The following is a 12,841-nucleotide window of genomic DNA, read 5'->3' as shown; positions in this document are numbered from 1 at the left end:
CTTGGCCTCTATTTCTCCACCCTGTAATCTCTCTCCTAGAAACTATGTAATCATTTGGATGGCAGGAGTGGCTCCAATTGCCCTGCTGTACCCAGTGGAGAGATGGACTGGGCTGGAAGGTAGCAATCTCCTTCAGATGTATGCAAAGCACCAATACAGTGGCTGAAAACTAGCAGGCCCTCCATAACAGGCACATACCCACGCATCTGTGTCTTTCCCAGCTTCAACCCTACCTCCTCTGACTGGTCCCAGCACCTCCCTTTCCTGCTTCCTCCCCACCCAGACCCTACACTCAATGTGGCCACCCTAGCTGCCAGGTCTTACCAGGGCCCAGGTGTGTCTGCAGCGTTTCCTCCCAGACTGTTCCTCCAGGGGCCTCTGTCACTGTCACACTGCTGCCAGTCCCTGGTAGGTGGGTCTCAGGAACTGAGTAAAAAGGCCTCGGTGTCCCTGTCTGCCCTGCACCCCCTCCTGCTGGGTAGGAGCCAGGCTGGAGGGGGAAGGGCTGCTGTGGGCTGGGCTGGAGCAGGCAGGTCTGCTCAGGTGTCAGCCACAGAGCTGAGCGGTACCCAGGGGCTTCAGAGTAGCCTTGACGTCCAGAAAAGTCCTGGTAGAAAGTGTTTTCTAAGGACATAGAACAAACGTAAAGAAGTCAGACCTGAAATGCGGCATTTGCATACTGATCACACCAGAAACATTTCTGCTCATGTCGTCTTTGGAAAGCAGTCACAAGGACGAGCTGTCTAATGTGGCTTCCAGTAATGTGATGACAAGTAAAACACAGAGTGATTGTAACATCCTCATTGCTGTTTACAGAATTGTTTCCTTCACTAGTGTACCCTAAAAATAAAATCCTAAGCTCTTCCATTGACTTAACAGACCCCCTTTTGGAGAAGGGGACCCCAGAAAAACCTTAAAAACTGAGTTCCCAGCCATGACGGGATGGGAGGTGAGACACTCCCTCATTATACCCCCTCTCTTTTGCAGTTTAGACACAACTTACCAGAATTAATGTTAAAACAGAGATCTTAAGACTAACAGAAAAGACTCTTGGTGGCCACAAGATACCAAATTATACACAGAACCTAAAGCCCTGCCAGGCAACGGTTAAGTCCCGCACCCCTACACCTTAAGAAAAAACTGTGTTCTCATGGCCACAAGGTTTTTTTCTTTAGCAGTTCAACAAGCACTGGCCTCGAGATGAGCAATGTTAGAACAATTACAACTCATTCTGTTCACAAATGCTGACTAAATGAGCCTCCGTTCCATCAGCCATAAACACAGCTTTGATTGGACAAGACTGATTTCAGTAACTTCTCCAGATAAGAAGACCACCAACCATGAACTGGGTCTGGCCAGTTTACAGAGGCTCCCGACTTGAGTGCTTCTGTGTCCCGAAAAAGACCTTTTGACGCATAGGGCCTAACTGTAATACACTTAAAGGATAAGTCTCCACCCCAAGGTGAACATGGGTCATGTGTTACATGCATATTAGTTCATTATCCATGTGTGAGGACCTCCTTCGTGAATAGTCACAGCTCCTCCTATAACCTGTTAAATATGTATGTTTGATCAACCCATTCAACTTAAATTCTTGTCTTACCTCTCCTTCCCTCAAAGTGCCTGGCTATACTTCCCAGCCTGTGGGATGGCCACCTTGCAGGATGGAACCCTTTGTAAGAAATAAAGTCTCCTTTCCAAATGTACACATTGTATGACTTTTTTTTTAGGTTAACACTGCCTTGTATGATCTCTGAACCTCTAGTCAGTAGGTTGGGAGGGCTGAAATTACCATCCTATCTAACTCCACACCTTTTTATTTTTTGATAAATTATTTCTTCTTTAAGGACTTCCTAATGGACATGGGTATTTAAAACTTAGAAAGCTTCCAGCTAAAACCCAGATCAGACCACAGAAATCATGGCTTTGTTCTTAAAGAATCAGAGTACATTTGCCCTGGAAAAGACCTGACTGGTAACATAAACTAAGGTGTGGACCTATAACATGATTGGTCACAGGACTGGCATGGGTGGCCAACCCGCCTGCTCCACTGCGCACCAGGGCATCAGGAGGCAGGGCTGTGGGGAAGCACCATCCACAGGCACCCAGCCCCCACCTTTACAGATCCTGCTACACAGTGAGAAACAGAAGCCAAGGCCTGCCCTGCCCACCCTTCCCTTTGCTCATGCCTGAGGAAGGACACAGGGCTGGGAAGAGATGGGGGCCCTTTCCCGGCCCTACTGCAGGGGGAACTTGGGGAAAGGGTACGGAGTTAACCAGGGATATGGTGCCTGCCAACACACCATTGGGAAGCATCCCAAGGGAAGAGTAGAGATGCCATGAAAATATTGAAACATACTTATTCCACAATCATCTAGCAATCGCTAGCTCAAAACTCTTAAGGACTTCTGACATCCCCAGCACTCACATAAGATACAGATGAACCACAATCTCTGGACTTAAGAAATGTATCCGGCTGGAGAGAAGTTATTAACATAGGAGAAAGAATTAGCTAACAATACAGTGCAACACAAAAACACTCAGATATTTAAAAACCTGAATCGTGAAGCAGAAGCTCTCAGACTGAGGGAACTTAGAAGTGTTAGGGATGTGTGAGGCTGGCAGGAGCTGGGTGGAGGAGGCACCTGGACAACGGGGCAGACTTACACAGGCAAGGCAGGCATCCTGGGAAGCAAAGGGCGAGTGTTTTCGTAAATTACTTTCGTAGAATCAGACCCTGAGCGTCAGCTATGTATATGCTCAGTTCATCATTTTGGGTACCTGTTGTTGTTCCTCTGGCTCCCGAAATATCTGAGCGAGTAGGATGAGGATCCCCAATGTCTCCTGCTACCTTTTGCTATTTAAAATAAAGTAAAATTCCTTTTAAGCAGCACAAAGGAAAAACAAGAACAGAGAAACAAAGTGATTCAAAACTTAAGCCAAAAAGAAACTTCCAGTGGGAATGACAAGGTAAGGGAAATGCTTGTATGCTTAGGGGGCTAGGGGGTCATGTGGACAGGGCTCCCAGCTCTGGCCAGAGCAGGCAGAGATGGCTGGAGATCAGAGTCATCCACCCTCCCCTGAAGGAAGGAGCACATGGAAAGCACTAAACTGTAGGCCTCAGCACGTGCAGCAGATAGAAGGGGTAGAGGCTGTGTGTGCTTTAAAAAATCCACCCTGTCTTTTCTTCGGAGCAGAATGGGAAAAAGAAAATGGAGGAGGCCCAGTTCCAATTACTGTTCCAATTACAACCAGCAGCTTTTGCAATTGTCAGAACAAAAAGGAAAAGGCCCAGAAGTCTTTTAAGCAATTGCCCCACATTACATGAAAGTGACACCGGTCCACTGTGATCCATTGTTCCTAGCGGAGATGGGGAAGCTTTGATGGTCATGAAACATATTCTCCGGGGCCTCAGGGAAGGATGGCAAGAGTGACTGGGAAGAGCGCCCCACCGTGTCACATGTGAGCATAGGAAAACGCTTCCACACAGGGGACAAGCAGTGGCAGGGAAGCTGAGTCCCACCCCTTGCGCAGACACCAACTGTGCCTCATGGGTGATGGCAGAGACCAGGGCGAGGCATGGGGACCAGGGACTTGCTAATGTCCGTGCCTACCTGTTCCATGTCTAGGGGTGGGAAGAGGGAAACAAAGGCCAATCCCCCCAATGCCCTGGCTCCAACCCCACTCACCTCCAGCTGCCTCCGAAGTTGCACTAGCCAATCTGGCTCCAGGTCCCTGTCTCCACTGCGTCTTTCTAAAACCAGAGGATCTGACAGCTTCAGTTTCTCTGCTAGCTGTGCCAGGTTTCCAGATGGGTTAGGGGCAGAAAGTAAGAGAGAGGAGAGGAGAGAGAGGGAAGAGAAATGGAAAGACAACGGGGAAGAGAAAACAAGGAAAAAGGAGAAAGAGAGCCTTAACTCACTTGTAAATTACATTATAAAAAATAATCGAAAAACAGCAAATTCAGCAGATATCTTCCCAAAATTGCAACATAAATAAACAACCCATCTTGGGTGTTAGATTCTAAATAAAATATGAGGAGAAACAGTTACTCAGCTTCATTTCTCTGCAAAGCTGTCTACTCTGTAACAGTGTTTCTCAAACTTAGGGTATACATAGGAATTTTGTTAAAATTCTAATTGTAAACTTGTTAAAATGCTAATTCTGATTCCATATGTCTGGGCAGGGCCTAAGAGTCTGCACTTTTAACCAGCTCTCAGGTGATGCTAATGTTACTTTGTATTTCAAGGATTTATTCTATAAACAAGTTTTAGTTACCAAAACTTTTCTAATAATTCATTATGGATCCCTGAGCTCCTTGCAACCATCAACCTGTTGGCAGAAACTTCAGGGTATGGGGAGACTCACCACCACAAATTCTATAGGTTAAAGAAGCCAGCACTTGGGCCTCATCTAAGGCAAAGCAAAAATTTAAGGGTAGGCTGCTTTTTTACTCTCTAGCTAATGGATTTTTCTTCAATTAATTGAAACAACTATTTGCTTGATTGTTGTTTTCTTTCCTAGGAACTAAAGGTTGATATGTTTTTGTTTTCTATTTTAAATGTATCTCACATGTGATAAAATATTCCATGCATTTAAAAGCATTTTAATAAGAATCATTTACTCTTTTAATCACTAAAATATATTTTCTAAGCCCAGCTTTTATAATTAGAATGGTTCACCGTAGCATGTAGTTTTACTGTACCAGAAAAGCAGATGCAAGAATGAATTTCTCGAGTAACACACACATGGTTTCCAGTCTCCAATCCCACCACCGCCCGCCCAGAGAAGATCCTTCTTTGTGTAGTGTTGGGCCTCTGCTTATCGCATCTGGGCATGCAAACGTGGTCAAAGATGGCCGTGGGTTCCAATTTTACGGCATGTTCAAAGAAGATGAAATGTAGAGTCTAAGCCGCTCTACGATGGCTTTCTCTGAATAGTGAAGATAAAACAACTGCACAGAACCCTTTGAGAGGCTCACCTTGATGAGTTCCACTAATAGCACAGGATGACTGCTCTCTCCCTGGCTCAAGACAGCCGCACCAATGGCTTCGCAGTAATGCAAGGCCTGGGACACGAGGCCGTAATCTGCCAGACGGGAAGCATAAAGGAGCTTATACACCTGTGAAGAGAAAAGAGTCAGTGACTAGTCCATCCAGGCAGGGAGAGAAAGAGAGAGAAATGTAGATAAGACTTCTTGGAAGTCAGCTGTCAGTTTTCGCTAACTCTGGCATCCAAATACCAAGAGGCTTGTGCCATTTGGAGCATTTTATCTATGCACAGGCACAACTCCAAATCCAGACTGCAGTTCCTGCATTACAGAGAAAAGAACAGGAGTCCCATCCACTCAACCTTCCTAGGTCCTGGTCACACACAAAGTGCACTGGAGTCCTTATTTATTGGGTAGCCCACATATCCAAAGAGCCTGATGTACAGGCACAGGACCAGGCACAAGAGGGACATTAAAAGAAGCAAAAATAGCCCGGGTGTGGTGGCTCATGCCTTGGGAGGCCGAGGCAGGTGGATCACTTGAGGTCAGGAGTTTGAGACCAGCCTGGCCAACATGACAAAACTCCGTCTCTACTAAAAATACAAAAATTAGCTGGGCATGGTGGCATGCACCTGTAGTCCCAGCTACTCGGAAGGCTGAGACAGGAGAATTGCTTGAACCCCGGAGGCGGAGGTTCCAGTGAGCCGAAATCATTCCACTGCACTCCAGCCTGGGCGACAGAGTGAGACTCTGTCTCAAAAAAAAAAAAAAAAAAAAGAAGCAAAATTAGACCCTATTGCAAAGGGCGTAAAGCTAATGGAGAGTACTGAGAAAAACAAGCGCTCGTGAAAGCATGAGTGGCAGGGCAGGATCAAGTGTGAGGGCTTTGTTATCAGACAGACCCAAGTTCAAATAAAAGCTCCATGCGAGGTGTGAAACATTGGGCTAGTTACCTCATCTCTCTGTGCCTCAGTTTCCTCTCTACAACATGGGAATACTACTACTACCTACTCCCTTGGTTGTTATGGAGATTAAATGAGATAATTCAGGTAAAGTACTGAGAATAAACTGCATGCAAGAGATGTGGGCCGATAGCATGTTACCCTTCCGGGCCTCCGTTTTCTCTTTTGTAAAATGGAGTTAATCATGCCTACCTCACAGGATTCTAAACAATACACAAGAAGTGTAATGCCACAATGCTGGGCACGCAGAAGCTAATCTCATTACTGTCAGCCCCAAGCAGCACCAAAATAACTGACAGGTGGGATGAATAAAGAAGGGAAAGAAAAAGAGACCAAAGAGCCGGTCAAGGAACTGCAAAGAGGAGCTCATGGGTCAAGGTTTTGCTGGAAAAGGTGAGTCTTTAGCAAAGCCCTTAAAAAAGAGAAGATGCTATAGGACAAATGCCTAATGCATGCGGGGCTTAAAACCTAGGTGATAGGTTGATAGGTGCAGCAAACCACCATGGCATATGTATACCTATGTAACAAACCTGCACATTCTGCACATGTATCCTAGAACTTAAAGAAAAAGAAGAGAAGATGCTAATTGGGCCATTTCTCTATGACACAGTAATTCACTTTCAAGGCTTTGTGTTGTGTGTGCATATTGTTGCAATTGTTGTTGTTGCTGCTGCTGCATGTACACCAAGCACTGAAGGAGAAACAAGGAATCGCTGGAAAATGTCTCTACCTAAAGAAGATAACTAAGGTAGGAAGATAAGGTACCTGTGCATGAAAGGCAAGAAAACACAAGGCAGAGTGAGCTCAGTGTCAGTGGGGGGCCCTGGATTCAGCTGTGGGAACCACACTGTGCCTGCCATGACTTCAACGCTGAAAGCAGTTGCTGTGTGCCAGGCGCTGTTCTCGAGCATTAAAGAAACTAACTCGATTTCATGCCAGCTCCATTACAAGGCACCACTCTCATCCCATTTTACAGCTGAGACCACTGAAGGCTGCCATCTCAGTCATACTCGTAGGTGTGGCCCAGGTAGCCTGCATGGAGGAAGGGATGGTGCTGGACGTCAGAGCTCACAGAGGATTTAGACAGAGGAGGACACGATGTCAGCACTGGTCTTTACGAATGTAAGGTGACAACAGCATCATGTAGAAACGTTGAGAAGAGAGGGCGGAAACCACAGTATGGACACCACCCACACAGCTGATGCTCTGAGAGGGACGAAGAAGGGTGAGGGCGGAGGTAGAGGACAGAGGAGTTCAAAAGAGGCCCGAGAAGGAGCGCGGAGCAGAGGGAGGGTGACCAGACACTGGGCTGGGCCTGCGCTCCCACTCCCTCCCACAGGACAGCTGCGGAGGCTCAGAAGAAAGGAGAGCTGTCTGGAGAGATGGGGAGAAGGAGCTGACAGCAGGAGTGAGGCATGGGCCGAGGCGGCAGGCAGGACGTTCAAACATCAGCAGTGAGGCAGGAGCCTCCAGCAGAGAGGCCTCTGCAAGGTTTTGCCTTCATATTATAAAACACAGACCTTTAGGGGACATAAAAAGAAATCCTGCACCCTCCCACGCTTAAGCTAATGAGGAAAAGTTCAGTAGATAACTTAGCCCCAGGTACTAAGTGCCAAAAAGCAAAGCTGCAAATACAGCTGCCTGCAGCTGCCTGACAGTGACGGTGGTGGCCTCATCTGGGCTCAGTTACCTGGAAAGAAGGGATGAAGGATTTGGGGCGGCCCAGCATCTGACAGTACTCGAAGATTTCCGTCCTCTGGATTGCCTCAGTTGTTGCAAATTTCAAAAACTCTTGACTAAAACCAGGGAATAACAATAAAAGAGATTGAAGTGTGGGGGACGCGGGAGTGAAATCCTAGTGGCTCTCCAAACACCAGCTGCAGCCTTTCATGGGGGAGTTTCCATCCTGGGCTGATCCCTGCGGCGGCTTCAAGAGAAGAAGGAGACTCTGGGCTCCCAGCGTGAGTGTTTCACCTCCTCTCCCTCTCCCTCCTTGAGGCTGAGGAAGGAACAAAACAGAACTCTGCACCAGAGGCGCTGGGAGGCGGAGGCTGCAGAAAAGGGGGGTCACCTGCCTTCTTGCTGAAGGGTAACTCAAGGCAGGCTACCTCGAAGGACACTGGGCCCTACTCTTAAACACACAGAGAGCTGGCCCCCATGCCCATAAAGCCTGTCATGTACCTGTGAAGGGCACCACTAGTTTGAGCAAACTCGCACAAAAGAGGGGAGCCATGTAAGACTCCAGGAGCACTGAGACCAAAAGGCATGGCAGAGCAGGCGAGGACTGCTGAGCCAGAAATCAAACACGGCTCTGTACATTGGATGTTCATTCCACCAGCGAGGATGGGGACTGAGTGAATGTGATCTGGTCGGGGCAGGTGGTGGGCACAAGAGTCTCATGTGACCCAAAATTTCTCCCATCAACAACTTGCCATGGTGTTTAAAAATCACAATCACCAGATTATTCCTAGGGGTAGGACTTTATTTCCAGGAATTTCCTCATTCAACATAAACATAGGAGGGGAGACATATTAGCCCATACACACTTATTGTACATTTGGCACAGAAGGGATTCTTTGACAAGCTAGCCATGTGCTATCAGAGACCAGGTACCTGGAAGGAACAGGCAATGAGCTGGGTACATTGCCTCAGTGGTAGGCAGTGCGGTACAACAGTTAAAAGGGCTTTGCAGTCTGGCTGCCTGGATTCCGAGTCCAACTCACCCACACCCTCGCTGTACCATCTGAGACAAGTTATTTCATCTCCCTGTGCCTCGGTTTCCCTCCTCCATAAATGACGATTAAAATTTTTGCTTCACTTCACTTCTTCATAGGATAAATGTGTAACAATTAAAGGAAATAGTGCAAAGAAAATGCCCGGCACAACATAAGAGCTTAGTGACTCTTAACTCGTATGGTGAGGGGGATAGAGAGATACAGAACAGGGGGGGCCTCTAGGGAGCAAATCATTCTGTCCATGCATTCATTCACTGAGAGCTGACCGAGGGCCTCCTGCGGGAAAAGCCTAATGCTATGGCCAACAGAGAATGTCACCAGTGGGACTCTAAGTAGCTTGTGCACCAAGTCATTGTAGGGATGCTAGGGCCCCAAAGAGGGACTAAACATAAACTTCTTCCATTTTCCAGTTTTGCCTGGGTGGGCTCTCAGAACAGGCCCAGGGCTGCCTAACACGGACCCACAAGTCTCCACACGTAAAACGTTTTTTTTAAAAGGAACAAAGTTAGCTTGTGGAGCCAGGGTGCCACCCAGTGGCCAAAGGGCACAATACCACACAAAGGCATCAGCCCACCTCTTTGCAGAGCAGGACCTGGGGCCTGAGGCCCCCTGCTGATGCTGTAATGTGGGGCCCCCGGGGCATCTCCTTGCACAGACCTGCATAGATAACAATCCCAGATAAGGGAGCCCGCGGTAGCTGAAATTCACATGAGAAAATGAAAAATGGATCCATAAAATCCAACAAGGGCTAAAACAATCCCTTGGAAAATGTCCTTACTGTTTCCTTTCTCCCAGGTCACATACCTGTGGCTGCTGCCCAGCAAGACCAGATGGTCTGTCTTCACGGGGTAGTGGCCAAAGGGCACGTGAGCCATGAGGTAGCAGAAGTGGGCTGCCTCCACAAGCCCCTTCCCAGCTGCGGGAGGAAGAGAACAAGACCCAGTCACGGAGCACACCCGTGTGAGGAGCCATCATCTCGGTGGGATAAGAGACAGATGGAAGAGTGGCCTCGGGGGTCAGAGGGGAGAAGCCACATGGGACTAAATGAATGAGCCTTTCATAGCATGAGTCACAGACCCCTAAACCCCACTCCTCCCACCAGCCCATTTGGCCTCAGACGTTACATTTCTCTTCAGCCAGAATAAGGCACGATTTCACCTTCTCCCTAAAGGATTTTTTACGAGGAATTCCCTAAACATTTTAGTCTTTCCTCAGGGTGAAAAATGAGTTTGAAATGCCTGCACCTGAGCAAAGAAGGAGACTACTGGGAGTGGCTGTTCTTAAACTAGGCTTCCTGAGGCACCATTGCTTTCCCTGCTAAAGTCAAACATAAAAATCACATTAATTACCAACATGTTTTGAAATGTTCTCCCATACGTTTTCCACTGCCTCAAAATTGAGTTAATTCAACTAGATACAATACCTAGCACAGTGCCTGGCCCCCAAGAAGGGCTCAACAAACATTAGTTCCCTTCCACTCAGGGTGCCGCATGGCCTCCATCTGACTTGGCACAACCTTACCCATAGCTGTTAAAGTTTAACAGAGCAATATTTTAAAAAGCCCCATGGGAGCACCATGATTTCTAGATGCTCTGCTTCTTGGCTAAATTTGAGAACCACTGATCTGGAACACTCAATAGCCCCTAAGTGTTTATAAGGCCACATTCACCAAGAGATGATAGCAAGAAAGACTACAGGGTTAACCCAGAGTGGTTCAGGAAAAACAGAATTTCCTATCTGATTGAACTGGGTCACTGAGAAATTTACAGCAACAGGAGGCAAGGTGTCCTATGCGTTAACTCCATCCACAGGGGAATCTGACCCAGGGCTAGAAAATCAGCTGCGGAGAGGAGACTCCTACAGCAGCAGAACACCAAGTCTCAGGGGCCTGGCCTGCATTCACTCACAGCAGAAATTCTGTGAAACAGAGAGGCAAGAAGGACACGTGTTTCCCTGGAGTTTCTTTCCCCAAAACATGGAGGCTCCTGGGTCCAGGAAAAGCCTAGGGCATAGACTCTGGCCCTACCTAGAATCTGGGAATCTAAGGGCAGGATGTTTAAAGCTGACCTGGACGGGGAGGGGAGGTGAGTGGAGGGACAGGGAGGGGAGGTGAGGGGAGGGACAGGGAGGGGAGGTGAGGGGAGGGACAGGGAGGGGAGCGGAGGGGAGGGACAGGGAGGGGAGCGGAGGGGAGGGACAGGGAGGGGAGGGGAGGGGCAATGCTGGTGTCACTTACCCAGGGTGTCCCCGATGGCAACAATCGCACGCTGATACAGCTCTGGGTCCCCAGCCTGATTCGACAGAATCACAGCCAAGTGAGGCCTCCAGTCTCCCCACTGCTTTTCTCCACAACACTGAAAAGCACCAGAAAAAATAACTTAAATGTACAGTCATTTAAGAATGGCCAGATGTACATAAAGAAGGCTGTTGTCTATTTCCTGGTTCAGAAGTGGTCAGAGAATGCCCACTCTACCACCTGCAATGCTGCCATTCATTGATTTAGAGTTCTCATCTTTAAAAAAGTAAAACTGTCAGAAGGACACAGATAGACAGATATGTGTACATGCATACATACATACATACGTTCACAGGGATATTGGAAAATGGATAAATAAAATGACATTGCTCACTTACTATTTTTCACATTTCTCCCCAGTGCCTGACCCCCAAATATCTAGAGACAAAACTCAGAAAAACCCTGAGGCTTCAGTGGGAGAAGGAAGATCAAACCTCCTTGGCTCATGAGTAGAAGAGGCCACAGCCTGTCACAGAAGTCGGGGGAACACGGGCCTGCTTAATGTCTTACCAAATGCCTATGTTTTCTGGCTTTACAAAGCCCATTCACACACATCCTCTTATTTAATCTTCACAGCAACCCTATGAAGTCTAGTTCCTACTGCCACTTTAAGAATAAGAAAATCAAGCCAAGTGGCCCAGCTAGGACGAGGCAGAGGCAGCAGAATTCCACCAGGGGGCAAAAGAGAGTAAGCAGCGTGGTGGAAATGTACAAAGCCCCGCATAAATGGTGTTTTCCCTACCATCTCCCCCTAAGGCTGTCCTACTAAATAAAGGAGAATTTCAAGGCAGAAAATATCAATAAAGAAATAATATAATGTCATGGAAACAACACAGGCCCCAACTCGAGTCCTGCATCTTACTAGCTTACTTACCTTGAGCAAGTTTCTTAATGTCTGTGAACCTTTGTTTTCTCATCCCTAAAATGGAGATCATAATTTCTACCTAACAGGTTATTGTTGATAATAAAATAAGATAGTTGTGTAAAGCACATCGCATGGTGCTTCACATTTGGTTTGCACTTAATCAACTACATGTAGGTATAAATACACACACACACACACACACAGTTGGAAGCTCAGCAGAGGAAAGAGGTGATTTGCACAGCCGCCTACCTTCCAACTTGTTATATAGATAGGTAGGGCAGGAGATTGGCAATAATAACTAAGATCTGGAGGTTAAAACCATTCATAATTACTTGGTCTTTGTAATTATCCCAGGGAATAAAAGATGCTTTATTCAACTCCATTTTATACCCAGTCCTTGTTGATCTGGTCAATGCAGTGTGAAGAGGATGATAACAATAATGGTGATGATAAATCGTAATAACAGCAGTTCTCATGTGTCACATGGAACCATGAACCATATCCTGTGCTAAGCATTTCTCCTACCAACAATCACATGTGCTAAGTCCTATTATGACCTGCATTTTAACATGTAAGCCAAACTGCTTCTTGCTGGATCTATAGAAACCAGCAGAAGAGAAGGAAATCCCTTGCTAAACACACACACACACACACACACACACACACACACACAAAGAAAAACCTAGAGGTCATTATTCTGTCTCCTCACTGGTGATTTGAAAAAGATCACCATAAATCAGATCAGTGGAGAGGTGGAGGGGACACAGGAGAGACAGAGAGAGAGAGAGAGAGAGAGAGAAAGCACCAACATTTATTAATTAACGAAAATGGGCCAAGCATGATGGTTGATATGTTCAGATGTTCTCTCTCCCTTAATTTTCACAATAACTCTACTGGTTAGGCACCAAAATCCCCATAAAGATTAAAAACTGAGGCTCTGTGAGATTAAGACACAAAGCCAAGTTCCCCTGGCAGAAAGATGTACATAGAGTC

General features: G+C 47.0%; 1 protein-coding gene across 2 annotated transcripts in view; it reads right to left on the bottom strand.

Annotated features, from left to right (window-relative positions):
• SEC16B (SEC16 homolog B, endoplasmic reticulum export factor) overlaps positions 1–12,841 on the bottom strand; it is a 67,918-nt gene that overhangs the window by 14,322 nt on the left and 40,755 nt on the right. For both annotated transcript variants that reach the window (XM_063648431.1, XM_063648425.1), the window contains 7 exons: positions 10,924–11,041; positions 9,492–9,603; positions 7,643–7,748; positions 4,982–5,122; positions 3,690–3,794; positions 2,782–2,857; positions 325–624 (listed from right to left, as the gene is read on the bottom strand). In XM_063648431.1, coding sequence (XP_063504501.1) covers positions 325–624; positions 2,782–2,857; positions 3,690–3,794; positions 4,982–5,122; positions 7,643–7,748; positions 9,492–9,603; positions 10,924–11,041 — 958 coding nt within the window. The remainder of the gene's footprint in view (positions 1–324; positions 625–2,781; positions 2,858–3,689; positions 3,795–4,981; positions 5,123–7,642; positions 7,749–9,491; positions 9,604–10,923; positions 11,042–12,841) is intronic.

Source organism: Pongo pygmaeus, chromosome 1 (assembly GCF_028885625.2).
Source record: "Pongo pygmaeus isolate AG05252 chromosome 1, NHGRI_mPonPyg2-v2.0_pri, whole genome shotgun sequence".
NCBI classification, from domain to species: Eukaryota; Metazoa; Chordata; class Mammalia; order Primates; family Hominidae; genus Pongo; species Pongo pygmaeus.
The sequence above is the reverse complement of the archived record's forward strand: the minus strand, read 5'-3'. Positions and strand labels throughout refer to the sequence as shown.